The 23,720-nt window shown below is 39.5% G+C and overlaps 1 protein-coding gene across 1 annotated transcript in view; it reads left to right on the top strand.

The window, feature by feature from the left end:
• Positions 1 to 23,720, top strand: part of nup210 (nucleoporin 210) — a 32,295-nt gene extending 8,575 nt beyond the window's left edge. The window contains exons 13-41 of the mRNA XM_053481902.1: positions 259 to 414; positions 1,351 to 1,549; positions 1,664 to 1,809; positions 2,293 to 2,511; positions 2,622 to 2,795; positions 2,901 to 3,096; positions 5,004 to 5,110; positions 5,684 to 5,788; positions 6,799 to 6,900; positions 7,115 to 7,243; positions 7,930 to 8,057; positions 8,148 to 8,283; positions 8,378 to 8,440; positions 8,628 to 8,807; positions 8,899 to 8,979; positions 9,694 to 9,825; positions 11,478 to 11,636; positions 11,745 to 11,836; positions 12,023 to 12,197; positions 13,818 to 13,993; positions 15,584 to 15,804; positions 15,968 to 16,104; positions 17,189 to 17,303; positions 17,397 to 17,543; positions 17,653 to 17,903; positions 18,103 to 18,307; positions 19,354 to 19,467; positions 21,361 to 21,435; positions 21,588 to 23,720. Of these exons, the coding sequence (XP_053337877.1) occupies positions 259 to 414; positions 1,351 to 1,549; positions 1,664 to 1,809; positions 2,293 to 2,511; positions 2,622 to 2,795; positions 2,901 to 3,096; positions 5,004 to 5,110; positions 5,684 to 5,788; positions 6,799 to 6,900; positions 7,115 to 7,243; positions 7,930 to 8,057; positions 8,148 to 8,283; positions 8,378 to 8,440; positions 8,628 to 8,807; positions 8,899 to 8,979; positions 9,694 to 9,825; positions 11,478 to 11,636; positions 11,745 to 11,836; positions 12,023 to 12,197; positions 13,818 to 13,993; positions 15,584 to 15,804; positions 15,968 to 16,104; positions 17,189 to 17,303; positions 17,397 to 17,543; positions 17,653 to 17,903; positions 18,103 to 18,307; positions 19,354 to 19,467; positions 21,361 to 21,392 (4,077 nt within the window). The 3' untranslated portion in view covers positions 21,393 to 21,435; positions 21,588 to 23,720. The remainder of the gene's footprint in view (positions 1 to 258; positions 415 to 1,350; positions 1,550 to 1,663; positions 1,810 to 2,292; positions 2,512 to 2,621; positions 2,796 to 2,900; positions 3,097 to 5,003; positions 5,111 to 5,683; positions 5,789 to 6,798; positions 6,901 to 7,114; positions 7,244 to 7,929; positions 8,058 to 8,147; positions 8,284 to 8,377; positions 8,441 to 8,627; positions 8,808 to 8,898; positions 8,980 to 9,693; positions 9,826 to 11,477; positions 11,637 to 11,744; positions 11,837 to 12,022; positions 12,198 to 13,817; positions 13,994 to 15,583; positions 15,805 to 15,967; positions 16,105 to 17,188; positions 17,304 to 17,396; positions 17,544 to 17,652; positions 17,904 to 18,102; positions 18,308 to 19,353; positions 19,468 to 21,360; positions 21,436 to 21,587) is intronic.

Below are 23,720 nucleotides of genomic sequence, written 5' to 3'. Positions count from 1 at the left end.
TTTCCTGAAGTGTGTATACATTTTCGCTGACTTATCACGTGTGTGTTTGTATGTTATACTTAGTGTAAAATTATTGTGTAGTTTACTTATTATACTTGTAATAAACAATAGTTTAGAATTTTGTTCCAGAGTGTTTAAGTCATAATGATGTGAAGTGTGTTTAAAGCTGTGTGAATGTGTAAATGAAGAATAATTTTGCACTCTGTTTTGACCTGACTGTGTCGCTGTAGTTAATCAGTGTGTGTGTGTGTGTTCCAGGCGAGCGGAGGAAGCGGTAACTTCAGTTGGTTTTCCTCGAACACGGCCGTCGCTATGGTGACGGTGAAGGGCGTGATGACGACGGTGCGCGACATCGGAGTGAGTACGATCTACGCGTATGACCTGAGGAACCCAGTGCATTACGGAGAGATGAAGGTGAGAGTGAGAGCCACACAGTAAAACAATTAACTACACTTTAATTGATTAATTGAATCTAAATAAATTTGCATATTTTATGATACCATGATGATGATTTCATGATGTGCATGCGTTGGATGATGATAAATTTTATTTATTTATTTATTTCCCAATCTGTAAACATACACTTTTGGGACAACAACATTTATGAGAAAATACAAAGTATGTTTATAAAAATATCCTGTAGAATATATTTAGATTTCTTTTTTTAAATGTATAATTGAAAAATATTATTTCCATTTGCAAATATTTATATTTTTTAATGATTGCACTTTTAGTTGTGTTCACAAATTACTATATATTTTATATGGTTTTTATATTATTATTTTTTTCAGTGATATTTTTTGTATTTTGTTGCTGTTTTTAGATTAGATATTTCCTGCACATTGTAAAGCACATTGAGCTTCAAATATAAAAGTGCTGTATAACGGAAAATTATTATTAATAGTCATAGTAGTTACATTAGTAATAGTAGTATTGCAATATCAGAATGTGTGTGTGTGTTTCTTTATCCTTTTAATAATGGCCTCAGACATCCAGTTTTTTTTTTTTTTTTTTTTTACGGATGTGTGTATTTCAGGTTATTTCACAATCATAATTTCTCGTTCTTCACTGGGTGGAAGTCCGACGTACTGATATTGCAACAGTTTATGTTGTAGTTTTTTGTGTATCATGATTTTTGGGTTTCGCCCCTCAGATCAACATGAAGCCGTGAGTTTTGGGGTAACATATGCCATGCCGTGTTCTTATACTTCGGGTTTCCATGGCAACCCCTCATCCCTCACACAGAGCAGCTGCTCAGCTTTTTAAAGGGTTTAAAAGGCGTTCATATAGTAAAGCTCTCTGTGAGAAGAAATGTCTTTATTGTGTTATTTACTAAGTTTGTGTGTGTAGGTGTATGTGATCGAGCCCGTGAGGATGGAGTTTACGCCGTGTGTGGTGGAGGCTCGGGTGAATCTCGCTCTGGAGCTTCCGCTGCGTATCTTTGGGCAGCTGAGCTCTGAGGACGGAGAGAGGGTCACGCTAAGCGACTGCTCACACTTTGATTTGCAGGTCCAGATGGAAAATCAGGGTGTGTTTCAGGTGCAACCAGGTGAGTCACGTACCGATCTGACGTCCTACAAAAAGAGGAGAGAATACACTCCGTCATAAATTATGGTTATGACCGTGTGACAGTCAGAAGTTTGATATGTGTGTGTGTGTTCAGGGCGTTTGCCCCCCGGTCAGCAGCACTGCAGCGGTGTGCGTGTCCAGGCCATGTCTCCAGGTTACACCAACCTGCTGGTCAGTTACACACACGGAAACGTTCACCTGAGCGCCAGGATCACCATCGCAGCTTACCCACCTCTCAGAGTGAGTCGTCCTAATGCATGCTTTTTACAAACATACACACACACACCATCACAATCTGAGCAGCTCTTTCAAATAAAAGGTTGGTAATACTTATAAGGCACACTAGGTAGGGTGTACAGCACCATTAGGTTCTGCCCTACGTAGTGAACAGAGTAAGCTGCTTGGGATTCGATCTGTCTATCCATCCATTTATACATTGGAAGAGAAGTAGCTCCAGTCTGAGAGTTTAATCAGGAGAGTTCTGTGCTGAGATTTAAGTTCCGCCCACATTTCTTGCTCCAGTTTTTTTGTGAAAGTGAACAGGAAGTGCTGGAGCGCCCTTTAATCTGTATTTTTTGCTCTGATCTCAGTAAAGGTCATTCCTGAGACAAAGTGTCCAGGAGAAAGCACTGTGTCCGACTCATTACTCTGACGTCAACTCGGTGTCCTCATCCTGTCCTCTCTCCCTCCCTCTCCCTCTCTTTTCTCCCTCCCCTCCCCCAGGCTGTGGATCCGGTCTCGGTTGCTCTCGTTACTCTCGGCTCCTCTAAAGACATGCTGTTCGAGGGCGGTCCAAAGCCGTGGATCCTCGAACCTTCCAAGTTCTTCAGGAACCTGACAGCAGAGGATCCGAGCAGCGTCACACTATTGCTAACAGGCCCGGCGTCGCGCAACTACTTCACCCACAACGTCAGAGCGACGTGCCGCGCCCTCGGGGAACAGGTGAGGAATTGTTTGGTTTTGTAATCTTGTTAGCGATGTTAGATTCTCTGTGGTGGTTTGTTTGTGTACGTGTATGTATTGATGTATTTTCCTTTTCTGCATGGCCCCAGGTGTTGGCGGTGACGGTGGGGAATCGTCCGACGCTCACTAACCCCTTCCCAGCGGTGGAGCCGGTGGTGGTGAAGTTTGTGTGCGCTCCTCCATCACGCCTGGCGCTCGTCCCCATCTACACCAACGCTCAGCTCGACCTGTCCTGCCCTCTGCTGCAGCACAACAAACAAATGGTACACTCCTCCTTCCCTCTCTCTTTCTCTTCAGTTTATCCCTCCATCATTGAGTGAGTGAGTGAGATTTTTATGCTCTTCCTTCGTTGTACTGCTTTCCTTCAGGTCCCTGTGTCTAATTATCGGAACCCTGAGCTGGACGTGGCGGCGTTTGACCAGCAGGGCAGGAAGTTTGATAACTTCAGCTCTCTGAGTGTGACGTGGGAAACGTCCAGGGCGGCGCTCGCCAGCCTCGAGTCCAGCCAGCCCATGGAGCTGTACACGGCCGAGGAGACCAACAGCAAGCAGAAGAAACTCCACGGTAACCTGCACGCTCCTGCTCACTGCACCGCACAGTAGGGCTGGGCCGATAAACGATATCATATACTCGCGATTTATTTTGTTTTACTAACGATGATGAGCTCTAGACTTTTTTTGCTTGATATGGATTAATCTAAGAGCCAATCACACAGAAGAACAATACGACAACAGACAATCAGCGTGCAGCTTGCGCGTGCCGTGCAGGTCAAAGTTAATTTCCTACCGCACTTTGAGTAGCAAACTTGACACCAGGACGACAAATACAATGAGTGGAAGCAGCGACAATGAATCTAACCTCGAGTTATTATCCAAAGATGTTGAAATTTCCGACAAAAAAGGTAGCACGAATTCCGTTATATGGAAGTGGTTTGGCTACCTGAAAAATGACAAGGCACGGATTAAAATGTCGTCGGTTTGTGAAAACCAAGACCTCTTCCATCACCTAAAAAAGCATCACCCAAACGACCACACTGAAAGCATGAAAATGAGGGCCGATGCTACTCCGTCAACTAGCAGGGCTAGCAGTGGAGCTGTACTAAAGCAGAAATTGCTCGTGTCGTCTTTCATGGCCATTACACCTTATGAAAGGTGTTCCAAAATGAGCAAAGATATAACCAGGGCTGTTTCTAACTTTCTAGCGAAAGATATGATGCCCCTAAGCACAGTAGAACAAGACGGCTGCATCTAGCCATTGGTAAGTTAAGCATCTACTAAAGTTAAAGTTTTCAGTGCTAAAACAGCATATGAGGATTTATAACATAGCCTTAAATGCTTTGAAATCGTAGGATGTCACGTTTGACTGCATAATTTAGAAAATGCTGTTGTATTCACACTGCCCTAACAAACACCAACTTGTGTGTGGTTGTGCGCTGTAAAGGCAGATATAAATAAATAAATAAATAAATAAATGATCGTCCAGACCTGCTTGACGCTATTTAATAAATATAAATATATATTAAACATGTTACATGGCGTTAGTGTTTTAAAAAGTGAGTAATGAATCTGTTCTACAATAATAATGTGATAGTTTCTCATAATTCATTCCATTTTTGTTGTCATTGCATTCTTAAGCCGTTATGTCAGTTTATTGGGGCAGTGTGAAATAGCCTTTATTTAACTCCAAATTGTGGGATAAAAAGACAGCCCTAGTGCGTGTGGTCTAAATGTTGTTTCTCATTAATGTTTGAAAATCTCAAGACATTGTAATTTATCATCACAAAATACTTTTTATCATCACAAGCAAGGCCAAATCTGTCATCTGTTTTTGTTATTAATCTATACTTTAAAATGTAATTTAATGAACCCTTACATTTTTGTGGCATTAGTAATTGTTGAGATACTCTTTTAAAGCTGGCAGCATTAAGAGCTTATATCGAAATATATATTGTTACCGTTCAATATGGGAAAAATTATCGAGATTACATTTTTGCCATATCGCCCAGCCCTACCGCACAGCAATATAAATACACTTCACTGGGGGGTTCACACTGGTTTATTTCTTTATTCTTTTGGATTTTAATCCAACTTTCTTTTTTCCCTTTTTTCCATTTTTATTTTTCTTTCTTTCACAGTTTTCTTCCTTTTTTTGGCCAAATTTCTAATTCTTCTATCTCTTCTCTTTCCTTCCTTTCATTCTTCCTTCCCTCCTTCCTTTCTTCTTTCCTTCTTTCTTCACATGTTTTTTTTTTTCCTTATTCTTTTTTTTTTTTTTTTTCAAGCTTGCTTCCATCATTCCTTTCCTTTTGTCTTCCTTTCTTTTTCAGTTTTTTCTTTCTCTTCTCTTAGGTATGAAACAATGAGCTTAATTAACATTCTGATTATGAATTAAAAACTGAATGTTAGAGTTCGTCTCTGTGTGTGTGTCTGTGTGTGTGTCTGTGTGTGTGTCTGTGTGTGTGTCATGTGCAGGTCGTCGGACGGTGGTTGTCCATCACGAGTCGGGCGTGGCATCCATCACTGTAAGTGCACTGGGCTACCAGACATCTCACCTGGAGAAAGCTGCTGTTTTGCCTGGGGTAAGTGTGTGTGCATGAGTTTCTAAGTTACCAGCATCTCACAACACACACACACACACACACACACACACACACACACACACACACACACACAGCAGCTTCCACTTTAACACTCCACATCAGCTCGGTTTCGTTTCCTTTAAAGCTGAGGAGGAAGCTGTGTGTGTGTGTGTGTGTGTGTGTGTGTGTGTGTGTTTGCGCGGTGCTTTGTCACCACAGACACGCGATCAAGTCTCTTTAGCTCGCTGGTTGCTATTGGCAAACGCCAACAACAATAAACAACAAATTTAGGTCGTTAGAGAGAAAGTGATGATGGAGTTTAGAGTCACACAGAGTGTTACACATAACTTTACTGTGTTATTGTCACTCTATTATACATTAATAACTTGGAACCCTTAGTGCCGAATACCAGCATGCATTTTTAACTTGATTAAAGTTGTTGTGTTTGTTGCATCTTAAGTGTGCAAATTAATTTAATCTATAAACTATCCAGTAGACTATGGAGTAGATATGGAGCGGGCTAAATTATTCTCTCTCTCTCTCTCTCTCTCTCTCTCTCTCTCTCTCTCTCAGTTTGAGCCTCTGACGGTGGTCTCTTCTACACTGGAGCTCCTGTTGGTTGAGGATGTGACTGTGACTCCACAGTCTGTCTTTATGTATAATCACCCTGATGTGCGGGTAAGAGTCCACTCAACATTCTCCTTCTGCCTGTCCCAGTACACAGTACCTCTCAGTGTCCCCGTAAACCCTCTTAGTCCTGTACACAGGGATGGCAATCATCATTCACGTCCCAGTGTGATGTCATGATACTGTGGTGCTGTTTTGATTTAAATTCTATTCCATAAGTATCATAATTTTATAAATATACCAAGGAGTAATTTAATGTAGCGTGTTCTTTTATAACATTCCTTTTCTCAATTAAAATCCAAAGGCAGCATTTAAACAATACAACTTCAAATACAAGAGTTTAATTTTTAACTTCAAAATAAATTAAACAAAAAGCTACATTCTTACTGAGCAGTGCGTATAATTATTGACATAATTGCCATAATCTGCCATAATTATTATTTCTAAACAAACTTAACAAATAATTCACTCGGGATGAATTATAGTTCAGAATGCACCACAAGAAATTATTATGTAGAAACAGCAATGTTTTACCTCCTCAAATGCCTCCTATGACTCAAAACTCAACAGTAAGCCCGTAGGTTGAGCGGCTGTGGGCACGTGGGTGCGGTCTTGTAACAGTGCACGATTTTTGATAATGTAACGGCATAAAAATATGTTTCTGTTGCGCCACTCTGAAGATTTTGCACACGGTACAGAATCCTCTCACTGGCCCTGTACACTCTCTCACTGGCCCTGTACACTCTCTCACTGGCCCTGTACACTCTCTCACTGGCCCTGTACACTCTCACACTGGCCCTGTACACTCTCTCACTGGCCCTGTACACTCTCTCACTGGCCCTGTACACTCTCTCACTGGCCCTGTACACTCTCTCACTGGCCCTGTACACCCCTCTGCACCCTCAGTGTCCCCCTGCGTGCCCCTCTGTATGTCGCCCCTAGTGTCCCGGATTTTAAACAGACACATAAGCAATCTCGATGTGAACTTCAAAAGCAGTGAACTTTAATGTTGTTTATCTAATAAATCATTAAATGAATAATAATATTTGTTGTTGTTGCAGGCTGAGCTCACTCTGCGAGAAGGCTCGGGTTATTTCTTTGTCAATACGAGTGTTCATGGAATCGCTAACGTGGAGTTCCAGGAGTCTCGGGGAACTGCTGTGGTGAGTTTACCGTCTACAGGACGTCATGATCCTCAAGCTGCTCTCTCTCCAAGTGACTGTGTTTTGCACACTTGTTATCTATAACACATTTAAAACACATCTACGTTTTTTTTTCTGCAAGCCTTGCACATAAAAAGCATATAGACCTGTAAGGAAGTTTCCATGAAGTCTATCTATGAGAATCTGCTCCTCTCACCCCCCTAACATCTTCCAGGTGATTCCAGTGCATGCCGGGGTCCTCCAGGTGATGGTTTACGACCTCTGTTTGACCTTTCCTGCTCCTGCTACAGCCACGGTGCACGTGTTGGACATTCTGGAGGTTTACGTTCATGTTGTGGATAAGGTGAGGAGGGGATCTGATGCTGATCTTCACCACCTGTGATCTTTTGACCTCTCACGTTCCTGAAACAAACTTAAATGGCACTCCAGGTGCTGTGCCTTTTACCAAAAATCCTCTAAATTTCCAGCTTGGAGATGATAAGCAGATAAGCTGCTTTAACTACAGTGTGTTTTTACTCAGCTGTCAGATGCTAATGACTTACAGTAATGAAGAGAAACTGAATAAATGAATGAAATCTACTTCTGGGTCATAATGCAGTAATCGCATCTAAGAAAATTCCAATTTTTACCAAAGGGGCCGCCAAAAACAACGCATTATTTATTATTTATGTTACATTGAGTTAAAGCAGTGCATGATATATGTATATACATACATACATACATACAGAGTCAGCCAAAAAACATATACACACACTTCAGGGAAAGAAATACATTTGTTATTAAAATATTTATATATGTAATATATATATATATATATATATATATATATATATATATATATAATAATAATAATGTGATCATATTATTATTATTATATTAATATAATACACCATTTATTGGTGTATTATACACTATTTTTCTTTTCCTGAAGTGTGTATAAATTTTTTGACTGATGTTGTATATGTGTGTGTGTGTGTTTGTTTTTTTTGTTGTTAATTTTAATATTTATAATTCTTGCTTTATTGTTAGGTGGAGATTGGGAAGTCTGTGAGAGCATACGTTCGAGTTTTGGATGACAACAAAAAGCCATTTCTTGCTAAATATTTGTCTCATATGAATCTAAAACTGAAAGCTGCTTCATCCATCATCTCTCTGCAGTTAGTAGAAATACTTTATATTTACTTTTACAGTCAACTTTTTTTTTTTTTTTGGGAAATAACAGATAAAAATTACATTTTCCTAAACAGACCTTTATCTGAGTATTCTGAGAAGGACATGGCCACGTTCCTGGTCAAAGGCTTGATGATCGGTCAGACGAGTATCTCTGCTGTCGTCACTGATAAGAGCGGGAGAACGATCACATCTGCGCCGCAACAATTTGAGGTAAAACCTTTCACTTCCTCTTTGCAGATTTTGCAGCATTGCTGTGTTAGACTTTTCCAATGAAGCTCACGGTTTATATTTCTTTGGCGTTTAGGTTTTCCCGCCTTTCAGGCTGCTTCCGAGAAAAGTCACGCTGATTATCGGGGCGATGATGCAGGTTAGTACAGTTTTGGTCCAGAGGTTGTTTTTTTTCCTGCCGAATTTTTTTGTTTTTATTCTCTGCATAACTATTCATATGGTCTGTAAATAGTCAGTTTTATATTGAAAAAAAGGTTAATTTAAAAAAAATTATATTTCAAAAAAGATCATGTTATTATATATTCGCTCTTCTCACCTATTTTTAGATCACATCAGAAGGAGGTCCACAGCCTCAATCCAACATTCTGTTCTCCTTAAGCGACCCAAGCATCGCCTCCATTAACGGCGCCGGTCAGGTGCGGGGCGTCGCCGTGGGCAACATGACTGTTACAGGAGTCGTACAAGCTGCCGATACGGAAAGTGGCAAACTGGTGGTGATCTCGCAGGTAGCATGCCGCATTTCCTTATTTTACAGTTTCTGCGTTAAAACTGTACCTCAGTTATCGTATTAAGTGTTAACACGGGCGCTGTTTGCAGGATCAGGTGGAGGTGGAGGTGGTGCAGCTCAAAGGCGTCCGAATCAGAGCGCCCATCACTAGGATGAAGACCGGTACCCTGGTAACCACATTACCTTTATTTTCTTCTTTAAAAAAAAAAAACCTTAATCATTGAAATCAGACTGTAGGTGGCGCACCAATATTACATTTCATACTGCGTGGAATAGACATAATTCAGTACACAACACCATTTCCACTCCCACTTCCTCAGGGGCGTGTCCCAATCTACACTCCCTAATTACTGTTCGTTCTATAAACCTGACAAAGAAATTCCACCATATTACTTACATATTTTGCAAAAAAGTGATAAAAGTGTTAAGATTAATTGAATATGATTTTCTAAAACATAAACGCTTTATGTAAAATAATGTCTTTTAGTAGTTAATAAGCTATTAAAACAGTTTAACATCTTTCCTTCTCTTTAGCCTCATTTATAATCTCAGTCCTGATTGGTCCAAAACTATACATTTTTAATGACATCACAAATTCAGCCTGTATGTCACTCCACATCATTTGACAAGTTTAAAAACACACAAATGTTTATTAATTAGAATATTTAAGCATAATTCTGTACCAGGGTTATAATTTCTATGTTTGGCTCATTATTTTTTGAAGGCCAGAACTTTGCATATTAATCTGTATATTTATTTATTAATTACCTGGGCAATTAGTATAGAGGTATATAAATGAAGGCCATTTGTATTTTAATTTAAAATAAAAATTTAAATTGTAATGTTGTGTGACTTTTTAATACCTTTTTTTTCTTGTGCTGTAGATACCCGTGTACGTGATGGGTCTAACAAGCAGCGAGACTCCATTCTCTTTTGGGAACGCTCTCCCAGGACTCACGTTTCACTGGAGTGTAACTAAAAGAGACATCCTGGACGTCCACACACGCCATTCAGAGGTGAGAGGATGTCAGGACCAGTGGTGGACATTACAGCGGTGTAACTGTAAACAATAAAATCAAAACAGATGTAAAGGTCGTGTAGCTGTCTGGTGTAGACGGTGCATTATTCAGTTTAAATTTCACACAGAGAGAGAGAAGTGTATCTTGGCTGGTTCGACTCTGAGCTTGTTTATCAAAGCAACTCCCAGGAGAAACAACGTCTCACTTCATAAAGTTTTTATTTTCCTGCCAGCTATCTGAGTTGCTAACATTTCTGTCCAGACTTTGTTTTTGCTGTGGTTTTTTTTCGGGAATCTTGGCTCAGATATTAATGAGAACTTCATTATTTATTTATATAATCTTGCTAATTAAAAGGAGCCATCATGTTCCCAAAGCCAGTTCTGTTTTTCTTGGGTTTTTTTTTCTTGATAAAAAAGTAACTAAAAATAACCTAAATACAAAGTTGTTCTCTGTAGAAGGCAATGAGTCTGCATTGTTTAAGTTTATTCATTCGTAATCACACACCATTTTTAGCATCGCAGCTGTGTTGGTATTCAGGTTGCGTTGATTAATTATTCCCTCTTGCGGTATAGGGTGTGTTCCTGCTTTAGACTTTAATTTTTTTTTTTTTTTAAACAGGCTTCAGTTGACCAAGTGGACAGATTTTGGTATGATAGGACATGTCCCAAAACGGGACTTGACAAGACCTGACTTATGATATGTGAGACTTGATAGAAGATAGGACTTGGTTTAAATTAGCATGATACCTTGCTTGATTTAAAAACATCACTTGGCTTTATGGAAGATCACGGTTGACTTAAATAAACATGAGCCTTGGCTTGACAAGGGCGATACTTAGTTAATACCTGTAGAACAACTGGCACCGAGTCATACATATAGATTAGATTAGATTAGATTAGATTAGATTCAACTTTGTCACTGCACATGTAGGTACAAGGCAACGAAATCAGAAGTGCATTTCCACAGTGCAGAATAATTTGCATATATAAATAGTATATAGTGAGGTAGATTAGTTACAATGGGTGCAAATGATTAAGGTGGTACAGTAAGGAAGGTATTGTATACCATGCCAAAGAATTTTGCATATGTAAACATTATACAGTGAGGAAGGTAATATAATGAGTGCCAATAAATTATAAGTGGGTGCAGTAGGAATGTATTATATATAAAGGGGAGTTATGTACAAAGAGTGCAATGATTTTGATGTGTGAAGATATTGCATACTTATAATAAATAGGTTGCATATGTATACTGTATGCATACAGTACCCTGTAAACAGAAAGGGTTATGTACAAAAGGGTTATATACACTGGGTACAATGAAGAAGGATATATGGCAAGATAAGAATTATATGCATATGAATATATATCCAGAGAAGGGTTATGTACAATAAGTGCAATGGTTGTAGATATAGTTAACCGTCCCCGTTCTGTTACTGTCCATCATCGCTACTCGTGGAACATCTTTCTGTCCAATTAGATTACTCGGTCGGAACGAACTGTGTTTCTATTTTTTGTAGAAGAAGTTTAAGTTGCTGAACTGATGGCTGACAGGGAGACCGACTCATAACAGCTTGGCAGTGCTGGGTCTTAATCTCTCACCCTTCTGATCGGTAGCTCAGAGCCTTAAGCCTTTCTCTTCCTCCTTAGGCCACTATTAAACTTTCTGCCGAGCACAACTTCGCCATGAGTGTGTCTGGTCTCAGTAAAGGACGCACTGGACTGAAGGTGGTGGTGCGAGCGACTGTCCCGGATGCTGGGCATCTGTGGGGCAACAGGCTGGAGCTGAGTGACGAGATTCAGATCCAGGTAACTGACACTGACAGAGAGCTTTGTGTGTTTTGTGCATGTTGACATTTTCAGTTTAAGTCCCTTGCTTACGTCTGTTTGATTCTGTATCTTTTTTATTTTTGTCAGGTTTATGAGAAATTGCAGCTGTTGAATCCAGAAGTGCAGGCTGAGGAGATTTTAATGTCCCCGAACTCCTTCTTAAAACTCCAAACCAACCGGTGAGTGCAGAGACATGCAGTAAGAGTGTACAGTTTGCGGTAGCTTACCGTCGTGTTCCACTTTTAAAGTGATTATAACCCTCCTGTATAAAGTAATAAATTGTTTAAAGCTCGACACTGTTGTTGCACATTATGACTGTTTTTATGACGTTAATGGAATATTGCTTGATGTTCCTCTGTGTTCAGGGATGGAGTGGGCTCTCTTTCGTATCGGGTTCTAGACTGTCCCGATAAAGCTCCTCTCATCCAGGTTGACGATAACGGCCTCTTGACGTCAGGCGCTCTGACAGGCACGGCGTCATTACGGATCACCGCTCTGGAGAACTTCGGAGTCAACCAGACCATAATTATCGCTGTCAAGGTAACGGCCGCTTTCTCCCCACAATGCCATGGCGCTGTTGGTTGTAGGGTTCAGGCCCGGGGTTAATTCAATTCAAGTCAATTTTATTTGTATAGAGCTTTTAACAATTGTCATTGTCGCAAAGCAGCTTTACACAATCACAAGAATTATTTGTGTGTATGAGATGTGAGTGTGTGTGAATCAGAATGATCAGATCGTCCCTGATGAACGAGCCGAGTGTTGAGGGAAAAACTCCCTGAGATGGTAATAGGAAGAAACCTAGAGAGGAACCAGACTCAACAGGTAACCCATCCTTATCTGGGTGATAACGGATAGCAGGGATAGATCTGCACTCATACTGTGTGAGACTGGAAGTTCAGTATAACAGGAGATGTGTTTAAGTTAAAATTGAGTCCAGTTCGTTATTGGAGGCTCAGGTAGACTGTAGGAAACTCCAGTCCTGAACTATTCTGCAACTGCAGTCACGAGTCCTCAGAGAACAGCTGTCTGTATCAGGTGAGGACAGGACCGTCTTCATGGTAAAGTGGAAGAGGGACATGAGGACGAGTCGGACAGGTCCAGAGTGCAGTGTGGATCTGGATCACTGGCAGCTCAGGAGAGACATGTATAGTGAGAGAGAGAGACAGGGAGAGGGAAAAAGAGAGAGGCTGTAGTGATGTGTCTAATGATTTAAAACGGATAACACAGAGTCTACAGCTTTAGGGCTGACAGGTGTTTCGTGTCTCCTGATGCGCGCTTCCCTTTCACCCGTTTCACATCATATTGAACTTTAGTAACCTCCTGTCTGAGTTCACATCAGAGCAACACACATCGATAAGTAAACACTGACGACTGTTTTTAATGTTGCTTTGTGTGCATGCGTGCGTGTGTGCGTGCGTGTGTTTATGTAATGTTGGTGTCTACATTGGTGGGTGTGATGGTGTTTGTGATGGTGTTGGTGTTGATTGTAGTGTTAGTGTCGGTGTTTGTGATGGTGTTGATGTTGATTGTAGTGTTAGTGTCGGTGTTTGTGATGGTGTTGATGTTGATTGTAGTGTTAGTGTCGGTGTTTGTAATGGTGTTGATGTTGATTGTAGTGTTAGTGTCGGTGTTTGTGATGGTGTTGATGTTGATTGTAGTGTTAGTGTCGGTGTTTGTGATGGTGTTGATGTTGATGGCGGTATTTGTGATGATGTTAGTGGCGGTGTTGTTCATGTTGATTGTGGTGTTGGTGATGTTAGTGATACATCACCAGTACAGTATATTTCAATTTGTACAGTATATTTCTATTTTTATGCACATCGTATTTTTATTTTCAGTTCTATTTTTCCTAGCACATTTCTATTTTTATTTTTAGTTCTATTTTTTCCTAGTTTAATTTAATTTTTTTAAATTAATTTCTATCTTATTCTTTCATTTATATTGATTTCTTATTTGTAAACTTAAATTCTCTTTTAGGGTCAATGGCAGTCGTATAATGCATTTCACTACATTTCGTACTGTGTATGTTTGTGTATGGGACAAATAAAATTTGATTTGATGGTGTTGATGTTGATTGTAGTGTTAGTGTCAGTGTTTGTGATGGTGTTCATGTTGATTGTGGTTTTTGGATTATGTTGACGTTGATGATGGTGTTTGCAGGTGGTGACCGTGTCGTACCTGAGACTGAGCACCAGTCCGGTTTTCTACACCTCCAACAGAGAGACGCTGTCGGCCATCCCGCTCGGCTCCGACCTCACCTTCACCGTCCACTTCCACGACAGCACTGGTGAAGCTCTGCACAGCCACAACTCCCAGTTCACCTTCTCCACCAACAGGTACACACACCTACTTTGACTTCTTACTTGTGATGTAGAGTACAGGAGCAACCCAAAAGTGCTCTAGTACACGTCTGTCTGTGTGTGTGTGTGTGTGTGTGTGTGTGTGTGTGTGTGTGTGTGTGTAAACTAATCATATTTAAGGAAAAAAATGTCCACATTTAATGTATTTATTTATTTATAAGTTGTTTTCACTCGTCTATAAATAAATCCATTTCTACCTAAGTAAGTAGATTTATTGAGCAGCATGAGGAACGAACATGAGATTTTCCCCCCCAGGGGAGAACCCTGTACATCACACATTCTAATGGGCTCCTGTGAGAGAGAAAGAGAGAGAGAGAGAGGAGCTGGGATGGAGGGAGAGAGGGAGAAATGAAAACAGCGAGGAGGATGTAGAAAGATACAATCACAGATGGAAAGAGACAGATAGAACAGGGGAAAGAGAGAGGGAGAGGGGGGACAGATGGATAAAGAGATACAGAGCGAGGGAAAGAGAAATGGAGAGAGAGAGAATAATACAGGCAAAGTGACTGAGAGAGAGACAGTCTCCGTGTTATAACTAATGTGTTTATTAATAACAGTTCTTCAGAGAGACAGATCGATGCAGAGAGAGAGAGATGCTGCAGTTATTAAACATTAGGGTTTGTGCTCAGACTCCTCCAAGATGCTGGAGTTTATTTACTGTTTCTGTATAGTGTTGGGTGTGTACAGTCGTCTACTACTAATAATAATAATAATAACATGTTTTGACTCTTTCCGATTTCTTCATTGTTTCCACGTTCTTTCCAGCTGTGATAGTGTTTTTGTCTTTTCTCCATCATTAGCGATTTCTATAGGTTTAGACCACGAGGTCACCACATAAGAAGAGAAAAGTTTAAGCCAAACAAAAATTCAGTGTTAATGTTAACCTGATTCGACTAAAAGTGACAAATGGCATTTTCCTTCCTCCATCTGACGTGACACGCAAGCCACGTGATGTTTCATAACATAGTGTTTGTTTCTATATGATAAATCTGTAAAGTTGGCATCTGTAAATTTTAAGATTTTTCAGAAAAAGCTATTTAAAGGGACAAAAGACTTTTTGTCTGTTTGTTTGTCTATTTCTGCACACATCACATTAAAATTACTACATTAATTTTAATGGGGGCGTGAAGATATGCTACTTTAAATTTTAAATGGAAAACGCCCTCATATCATGAAAAATGAAATAAATCATTAGTCTTGTAATTGTGCAATTAAATTACCACGCAAATTAAGTCTCTACACATCTAGTTGTTTAATATAACAGGCTTTACGGCAGTTTGTTTATCAGCACGAGCGGTGTGCATGTTGGAGAATTTAACCTGGGGACTGTACTGAATATTTGCAAATGCAAAAACTGTATCTGTAAATAGGTTTTAATTTGAGTTAAATTGGTCAAATACAAGCCTTTAATGTAAATAAGAGAAGTGTGGTTCCTTTTACTGTTACTTTAAACCCAGTACACTTTACTTTCTCACTCTTCTTTACAATAAAGAACGCAACATTAAAATAAATGTTTTTTTTTTTGTTTGTTTGATTACCCATATCCTGTTTCCTGTGTGTGTGTAGGGACGACCTGGTGCAGGTGGGTAATGGTGCGAGTAACAGCTCTCTCACAGTGAGGACAGTAAACGTTGGTTTGACGCTGTTGAGTGTTTGGGATTCGGAGCAAAGCGGCCTGGTGGATTTCGTCGCCCTGCCCGTCCATCACGCCATCCAGATGGGCGACGCCCACCACCTGGTGCCTGCTGATGTTGTGTGTTTCTCAGCGCAGCTCATCAGCCACGATGGTAAGATCATAACCAGATCAGAAGATGTTTAACCCTCTGTAAAGTCACATTAATAGATTTAAAGGGGCGTTTAACATCACATTAGTTAGCACTGCTCCAGTCAGTTCACTTTTACCACTAGTGATTATTACTGTGTTTTTTTTATTAATATTTATTTTCTCAGGGCTCTCAGGAACGTGGAACTCCTCCTCCAGCTCCATCCTGGAGATACATCCCAAAACTGGCGTGGCCGTGGCTAGAGACGTGGGCACTGTGACCGTTTATTATGAGATGCCAGGACAGCTGCGCACTTATAGAGAGGTGATGCACATTTTAAAAAAATTAATAAAAAAAAAAAAGCCTTACATACACAAACAGATATTACTGACATTTTTACCCCTTTTATTTTTAAAACTATTCTTATCCTCAGTCAATAATGTTATATAAAAATAATGATTCTAACGTTAATAATCAGCAGCCATTTTGCTCCTCAGTCCTAGTCAGTATACTGGTGCTGATGAAGCAGGAATGAAAAAAATGAATAAATAAAAAAACCTGACCAAGTTTGTATCGTGATCCGTAAGTAGAGACGGGAAAAATCTGTTCAGATATGAAAACAGAAACACATTTTTATTAAGTCACGTGTATAAAGCCTCCGATCAGCCTTTTTCTCCAAACTCGCTCCAGTTAGTCTCGAAACACGCATGTTACTTACAAAGGTAACACCATCTGAGGTATGGTAATAATATCGAATCAGGAGGTAACTGCTGATTCCCCTTTCTAGTGAAAAGCTTTTACAGAATTATAAGCAATAGTAAAGAGATTACCGCAGGAACGAGGCGACCCGAAGTGAAGTATTGAGATATCTCACTAATAATGCTGGCAGGTGAAAAAGATGAACGGCTAAACACAGCAGCAGATCGTGTACATGACATGAGGCGCAGTGCTGTTATGCAAAAATACAAATAAATATGACCTATAAACGTTTTTAGCTGGCATTTGCATCAACCTGAAAGAGATTAATTTATGCAAAGTTAGGCAAAGTGTGTAAAAATTAGGTCTACGCTTCAAACACATTAAAAAGTGTTCCAGGTTACATCTCGTCTCACCTCTTTGTATGAATCTCGTTCTTTAGTGCTCTCTATCAGCTGTTCTTCTGAATCATATATTATAACGAGCTGTAGTCTATATATGTGACTGAGTAGGTAGAAGGTCAAATATAAGCCGAATACTTACGTCTTTATAGAATATAGGAATATAAAATATTTTATTTCCAGAACGAGAGAAACATGTAGTCTGGAAATAATAATCAGGTGTAAACTGGAAGGACATTAAGGAACAATCTACACTGTACCGAGTAATATTTTTGTTTTGTGTGTGTGTGTGTCACGTGTATGTGTGTTAGGTCGTTGTGAACAGTGTCTCCAAGACAGTTGCCACGGTTCCCTCAGGTTCTGCGAGAAAAGACAGCGTGACCAGAGTGCTCCTGACCACCAGAGAGCGAGGAACCAACCTCATCGGTACGGGCAGAGGAAGACCTCACAAACTAGCTGTGAGAATCTGAAATTTTTAATCTAAAAGGTTTTGTGTGTGTGTGTGTGTGTGTTGTACAGGAAGCTGCTCGCAGGCTCAGTTGGAAAGCGTGTCCTCTCTGCATCCAGAGACATCCATCAGCTGCCGTCCTCGCTTCACCAGTGACACCATCGACTTCTCCGCTCAAGACGTCTATCACACACACACCACCTTCGACACAAGTACAGGTGTGTGTTTTGTGTGTGTTTCTGACTTAAAAAGCAAAGAGCAACTTAAGATTAAACTCCAGTGAGTCAGGGCTAAATGACTTTGTGTCTGTGTGTGCGCGCACTGCAGGTGTGTACAGCTGTGTGTTGACCCTCCGGCCGATGACTGAGCAGCAGGTAAAGGTTTTGGGCGTGTCCATGAGCAGAGTGCGGGTGGAGGCGGATGTGGTGGGGAGTCACTTCTCAGGAGAGCGAGTCGGTGTTGAGCTGCAGGTGAATGCCGGAGTCTACACCGACCAGTCGCACCTCATCCTGAGCAGCCAGCACACTAGCACCGAACTGACCGTGTACGGGGCCGCGGGACTGCTACAGCACCTGCAGGTACATCAACCCACCTGCTACACCTCCACTAAGGCCTGAGTCACATGACCATCAGCTTCCAATCATCAGCCCAAATTCACCTCCACTGTGTCTTGTTCTCACCCATCAGAATTATTATTTTTATTTTAATTCAGAACTTGTGTACGTGTGTGTGTCTGTGCGCTGTAAAATCCTGTTCCCTCCTTATCTTGTCTTGTAGATGAAGTCGAGCTCTCCCTCCATCCTGGTCCAGGAGAAGGAGGCTTCCTACACCTACCCCAGCTTCAAAAGATACACCGTGACCCTGCTGAACTCGCGGGACGTCACGTCTTCCTCTCTAACCATCTTGAGTCCCGGAAACGAGCAGCAGCTGCTCATCCCCATCACCGTCGTACCTGTTGCAGACTCCACCTTCACCAGCAGAGGTTCTCTGTTCCACTCTCCCTCCATCACTCAGCTCGGGAACACCCGAGTCGTTTCATGTTCGGTTTTACACAGAGCTTTACTTTATACAGATTAACGGTGTCACTTAAAAAAGTAACAATAATGCTTAGCAAAGTAAGAATGTCTCTGAACGAGGTAACAGTCACTGAACAGAGTAATGCTTGTTCAAGCAACAAAGCAATAGCCTCTTACGAAAATAATGGTGTCACTTAAAGGAAGAAACAATGTCACTTAACAACGTTACAATGTCGCTCAACAACGTTACAATGACACTGAACAACGTTACAATGTCACTTAAAGTATCTTTGGCATCTGACTAACTAACAATCTTGTTAAGCAACAAATCACAGCACGGATTATCTTTTAAGAGAATGTTTAATACTGTACACTACCGCTCAAAAGTTTGTACACCCCTTCTAATTCCATGGTCATTTTTAATATTTATTTCTCTCTACACTGTAAAACAATACTGAAGGCGTTTATCCAAAATACACAATAATTTCCTTTGAACAGTTGATATTGAGATTTATATCAGCTACTTCTGCTCTGTAAAGCTTCATAACGGCTCTAAATGAACGTCTCCTCTGCAGCAGAGCTCAGTTTTGGTCTTGCTTTCCTGGGAAGGTCTTCATGAGAGACAGTTTCATCATGAAGCTTAATGGGTTTTACAAACGCACTCGACACAATACTGTTCTTGTGAGAACTGATCCAGAACAGCTGACCTTCATGTCTTAAACTAATAACTGACTGTTACTGCTGTTGTTACATAATTATCTAATGCCATATGTGTTATTTTATAGTTTTAAAATTCCCAGAATTGTTGAAGAATTTACAACAAAAAAACACTAATAAAAAAATCATAATCTGAATGTTCAGGGATTTTTAACTTTTATTTCAAAGTAATTGATAAGGATGCTCGTCCTGTAGAGCAGATTCGGTGTGTGTGTATGCGTGCGTGCGCGCTCTCTGTGTCCTTTTGGTTTTTATAGCAGGGTGATCAATGTGTTATTATTTTTTTGTGTGACAGCGGCTGTGGGTGATAAAGAGGGAGTCGGAATCCTGCAGCAGTTTATGGACTCATACCAGGTCATGTTCTTCACGCTGTTTGCGCTCCTGGCCGGTACGGCCGTCACCGTCATCGGTAAACACTCTCACTTCTACAGCCTGGCTTTCATTATTCTACTGCACAGTGTAGCCTGTGTGTTTGTGTGTGTGTATTAGGTTTCTAAAGAGACCTGTTCATCCTTGTATAAAGTGTGTAGTAACAAGTTAAAAGTAATTCTTCAATGCATCATGTTCTTAGAAAACTGAAATCGTTTCACACTATCTACAGTATTAGAGATGGGAATCACCAGGGTTGCCTCAATATGATATCACGTGATGTCAATATAAATATCCTATTTTATATATATATATATATATATATATATACACAGTGGAACCTCGGGTTGCGAGTAATGTGGTTTGCAAGTGTTTCGCAAGACGAGCAAAGATTTTTAATACATTTTGACTTGGAAAACGAAGTCTTGGTTTACGAGCACCGAGTATCATGTATCACGCATGCGCTTCTTGTTTTGATGCCGAGCGTCACGTGATCACAACTGAGCCAATGTTTTTTCTTTCTCTTGTGCTGCGGAATTGTGGGTAATCGTCTCCCCTGGTATAATCAACATCTGTGCGCGCGTGTAATTTTTACTATAACATTGTGACTACGTGTGTGTGTAAAAGATATTTTATTTAGTGTTTGTAAACTCGTGTGTACAGCGCGCGTGTACTGTTTCTTATAACACACGTGTGCACATGTGTAAAGCAAAAAACAGTCTCATTAGAAGGTTAAAGAATCCATTTTCTCACTCAGGTTGTTGTGTATGCGCGTGTAATTTGACACCGTGCCAGTTTACACACACACACTCTCTCTTTCTCTCTCTCTCTCCGTCGCCCTTAGTGTGTGTGTTCATGAACCAGCACGGTTGTCAAATTGTGTTTAAAGGTAAAGTGCAGGTTAATTAGTTTTATTTTCACTTTATATTTTTTAGTAATTATTTTTATGCTTTTTTTTTTGATGGGGGGGGGGCTGTGGAATGAATAATTAGAATTTCCATTTTTTTCTTATGGGAAAATTAAATTTGCTTTACGAGTGGTTTGGAATACAAGTCCTCTTCCGGAACAAATTATGCTTGTAATCCAAGGTTTCACTGAATATTACACACTTTCACCTTAACGAAAAGCCCAAACTTATCTTAATTATCTCTACATTTAGTAATTTTTTATTGATTTTCAGTTAAATTATATTTGAAGTTAAAGAAAACATTTGAATGTTCATAAAGAAAAAAAGTGATTCCACTTTTAAACCTGATTCCAAAGTCGTGTTAAATAATCATGACCTCAGTATTGACTGATATCGAGCCGCCCTGATCCTTCCACCGAGTGACACAAGAGTCTTTGAGTCTGGAGGTTTATATAAAACACGCTTCAGTAGATCTTTTAAATGGAGGCTTTGCATATTCATGTTATTTTATATTTTAAGCAAAGTGCACATCCTCTTATTAATGTTTATATTCAAGCGTTTTGAGAATGCTGTTGGAAATCCTTTATTTCTTAGATATTTTAAAAGCAGAATGAGGTCATGTTAAAGATTTAAAACCCTTTTTTTTTTTATAAAAAATGTATTCCTCATCATATTGTGTTTTTATAAATCTGTTCTTTGTGTAGATGAGACTAAACATAGTTTATGTTTTTGGTATATTATGTAAGTAATCTATAACAGTAGATTGGTGTAAAATATACGAAATATATTTATATAAAAAGTAAAGATAATTTACAGGACATGTGATTTATGGAGTATCAGTCTTTACTGGGGTCTTTATAAACATCTCTTTCAACTTTAATTCCACTTTTCAGTCTTTACAGGATCAAATAATTATGACTTTGTGTTTTCTTTTATTTCCCATCAGTATGTTTATCAGTCTGATCTCTCCCTGAGTATCAAATCAGTCTATAATAATATCCTTTTTTTTTTTGTCTCCCTCCGCAGTGTGCCACGCTCTTTTCTTTCCCAGAAATTAACATTTAATCCCCACTTTGTCCAGAGAACTCCGCCCAACTTCAGGTACAGTATGGCACAGAGTCCTGTTCCTCTTCCTGTATTTGAAGACGTGTGTTTATCTCGTAACGGGGCACTATTGTGTTTTTTACCTTCATAAAATATGAAAGTATTTCTGTCTTGTCAGTGTTTTCTTGTCTTCTTATTTCCTGGTACAGGCGCTGATTTTAACTTAGCGCTTCACTCGTCCGATCTGAGGAGGCCCAGTCTGATCTCCACATCGCAGCTTTCACTCAGATCCAATTTTGCGTAAAAATGCAAAAACTCGGCCTGTCCCAAGTGCCTTTAATACGAGGAAAAACATACTCAGTAGTGTGTGTGTGTGTGTGTGTCGCTTTCTAAATTAGTGCTGGAGTGTGTGAGATTTATTGCACTGCAGGTTAAAATGTGTGTGCACATGTGTGTGCGTGTATGTGTGTGTGTTTGGGGAGGGAGTCAGGGGTTGTTGAGGCATCCTGCTATATACCTTTGCTGTTTTTTTTTTTTGTTTGTTTTTTTGTAAAACTTATTATTTATATTAGCCTAGATCATATTTTTTCTTCTTGTCTTTTATAACTCCGGAAGTTTCTGTTCCAGTCGATTTGATGAATCTGTGAATGCGTGAAAACTCAAACTCAGGACCTCACATCCAGCAAGCTAATCACGTCACATAGCACAGCATCATTATTGTTGTTATTATTATAATTATTATAGTATTGTGAATTTCCTCTGTAAAGTACCATCACTGAATCCGTCCTCACAGTGCATCGCTTGGGGGAAGAAAAGTGTGTTAATGCAGAAAAAAAAAAAAAAAACCTCGGCCAGTTTATTTAAAGTGAAAATGTTTGTACTGTTTTTTGACGGAGCGTTAAAGCGTCTCGTCTAAGCCACTAGGCAGCTTCTTTATTACTCCTGTGAAACAAACCTGACGTCACGTCTGGGGTTCAAAAGTCTGAGTCCACTAGCAACAACTGTTTATATGTCAGTAACAAGCTGAACATGGTGGCCATATGTTGTTGTTTTTTTTTTTGTCTTTTAAAGTATTACAATCATGCAGATGAAACCACAACATCAAAACACATCACATTTCAACTTGATCTAAATTACAGTGTGTCAGAAACTTTCAAAAGTAATTCCGCCTCCTAGAGATGACCAAGACCCGACCATCACACACAACCTGTGTGAAGGTTAGAAATGTGTCTTAAGCATCATGTGTTGTAGCCGATCGAGCAAATTAATCTAATTAAATTGATTTTTTTAAGTAGTTTTTGCGTATTATGAAAATTAAGGAAAAAGCTGCACATTTAATTTAAATTAAGAAGATGTCGCGTTCCCACCACTAGGTGCTCAGGCTGCTAGTCGTGTTCCTCAGCCTTAAGGGTTAATAAGATTTATATTGGATTAAAGAATTCTAAAGGAATTCTATTGATTTGATTATTAAATTCATTTGAATTCAGTTATTGTCTTCTTCAAGCACACGTTCAGTGCTGTCTCTAAGTCTCTAAAAGTAATTAGACTATTATGCAGTTTATTATTATTATTGTGATTATTCAACTTATTTTTATTAATGTTTACTGTTTTTAATTTAAAAAGGAAAAAATATCAGTATTAGAAGATTTCTACAGTATATATAATTTAAAAAAAAAAGAGAGAGATTTTAATGAAGTGTTGGGGAACAGAGCAGCAAAACTGCCAGGCAATTCTGTCGTTTTTGCTTTAAGGGTGCACAAACGTTTTTTTTTTCTTGTGTCTTAAAGCGTCACTTCAGTGTGTAAGAAAGCAAGTTATTAAATCTTAAAGGTTTTAGTTTTGATTTTTGATAGCAGTTATAAACAGTTTATTGGTGGTGGACTCAGGCTTTTCTCTCACCCCAGGTTCCTAACGTGTTTAAACGTACTCTTCACACGTGACTTGTGAATTTTGTGAATTATTTTAATCAGAATTGTGTGGGTTTTTTTGTTTGTTATTTTATCTGTGTAATACCTCAGGGGTCAGGGCTCGGTACCACGTTCTTCTTATTCTTGTTGTGTTCAGCCTCTAAGACTGCAGCGGCAAATACAATAAAAAGTTTTATTGTTATTTTTTCATGTGTGAATCAGATGTGAAACTGTGACAATGTGAGTTTTATGTTTTGAGGAGTTTAGCCACGCCCACATCTTCCTCATTCTCATCACTTTTTATATGAGATAAGACAAAATCCGTCCTGATCATATTTCATTAAATGTACTCGACTGCTTTCCTGTAATATTCTAACATTTTGTTGTTTTGCTAATTAAAAACCTTTTTTTTTTAAATAACTTGTCTTTTTTTTT

Source organism: Clarias gariepinus, chromosome 22 (genome assembly GCF_024256425.1).
Source record: "Clarias gariepinus isolate MV-2021 ecotype Netherlands chromosome 22, CGAR_prim_01v2, whole genome shotgun sequence".
Taxonomy (NCBI): Eukaryota; Metazoa; Chordata; class Actinopteri; order Siluriformes; family Clariidae; genus Clarias; species Clarias gariepinus.
The sequence above is the reverse complement of the archived record's forward strand: the minus strand, read 5'-3'. Positions and strand labels throughout refer to the sequence as shown.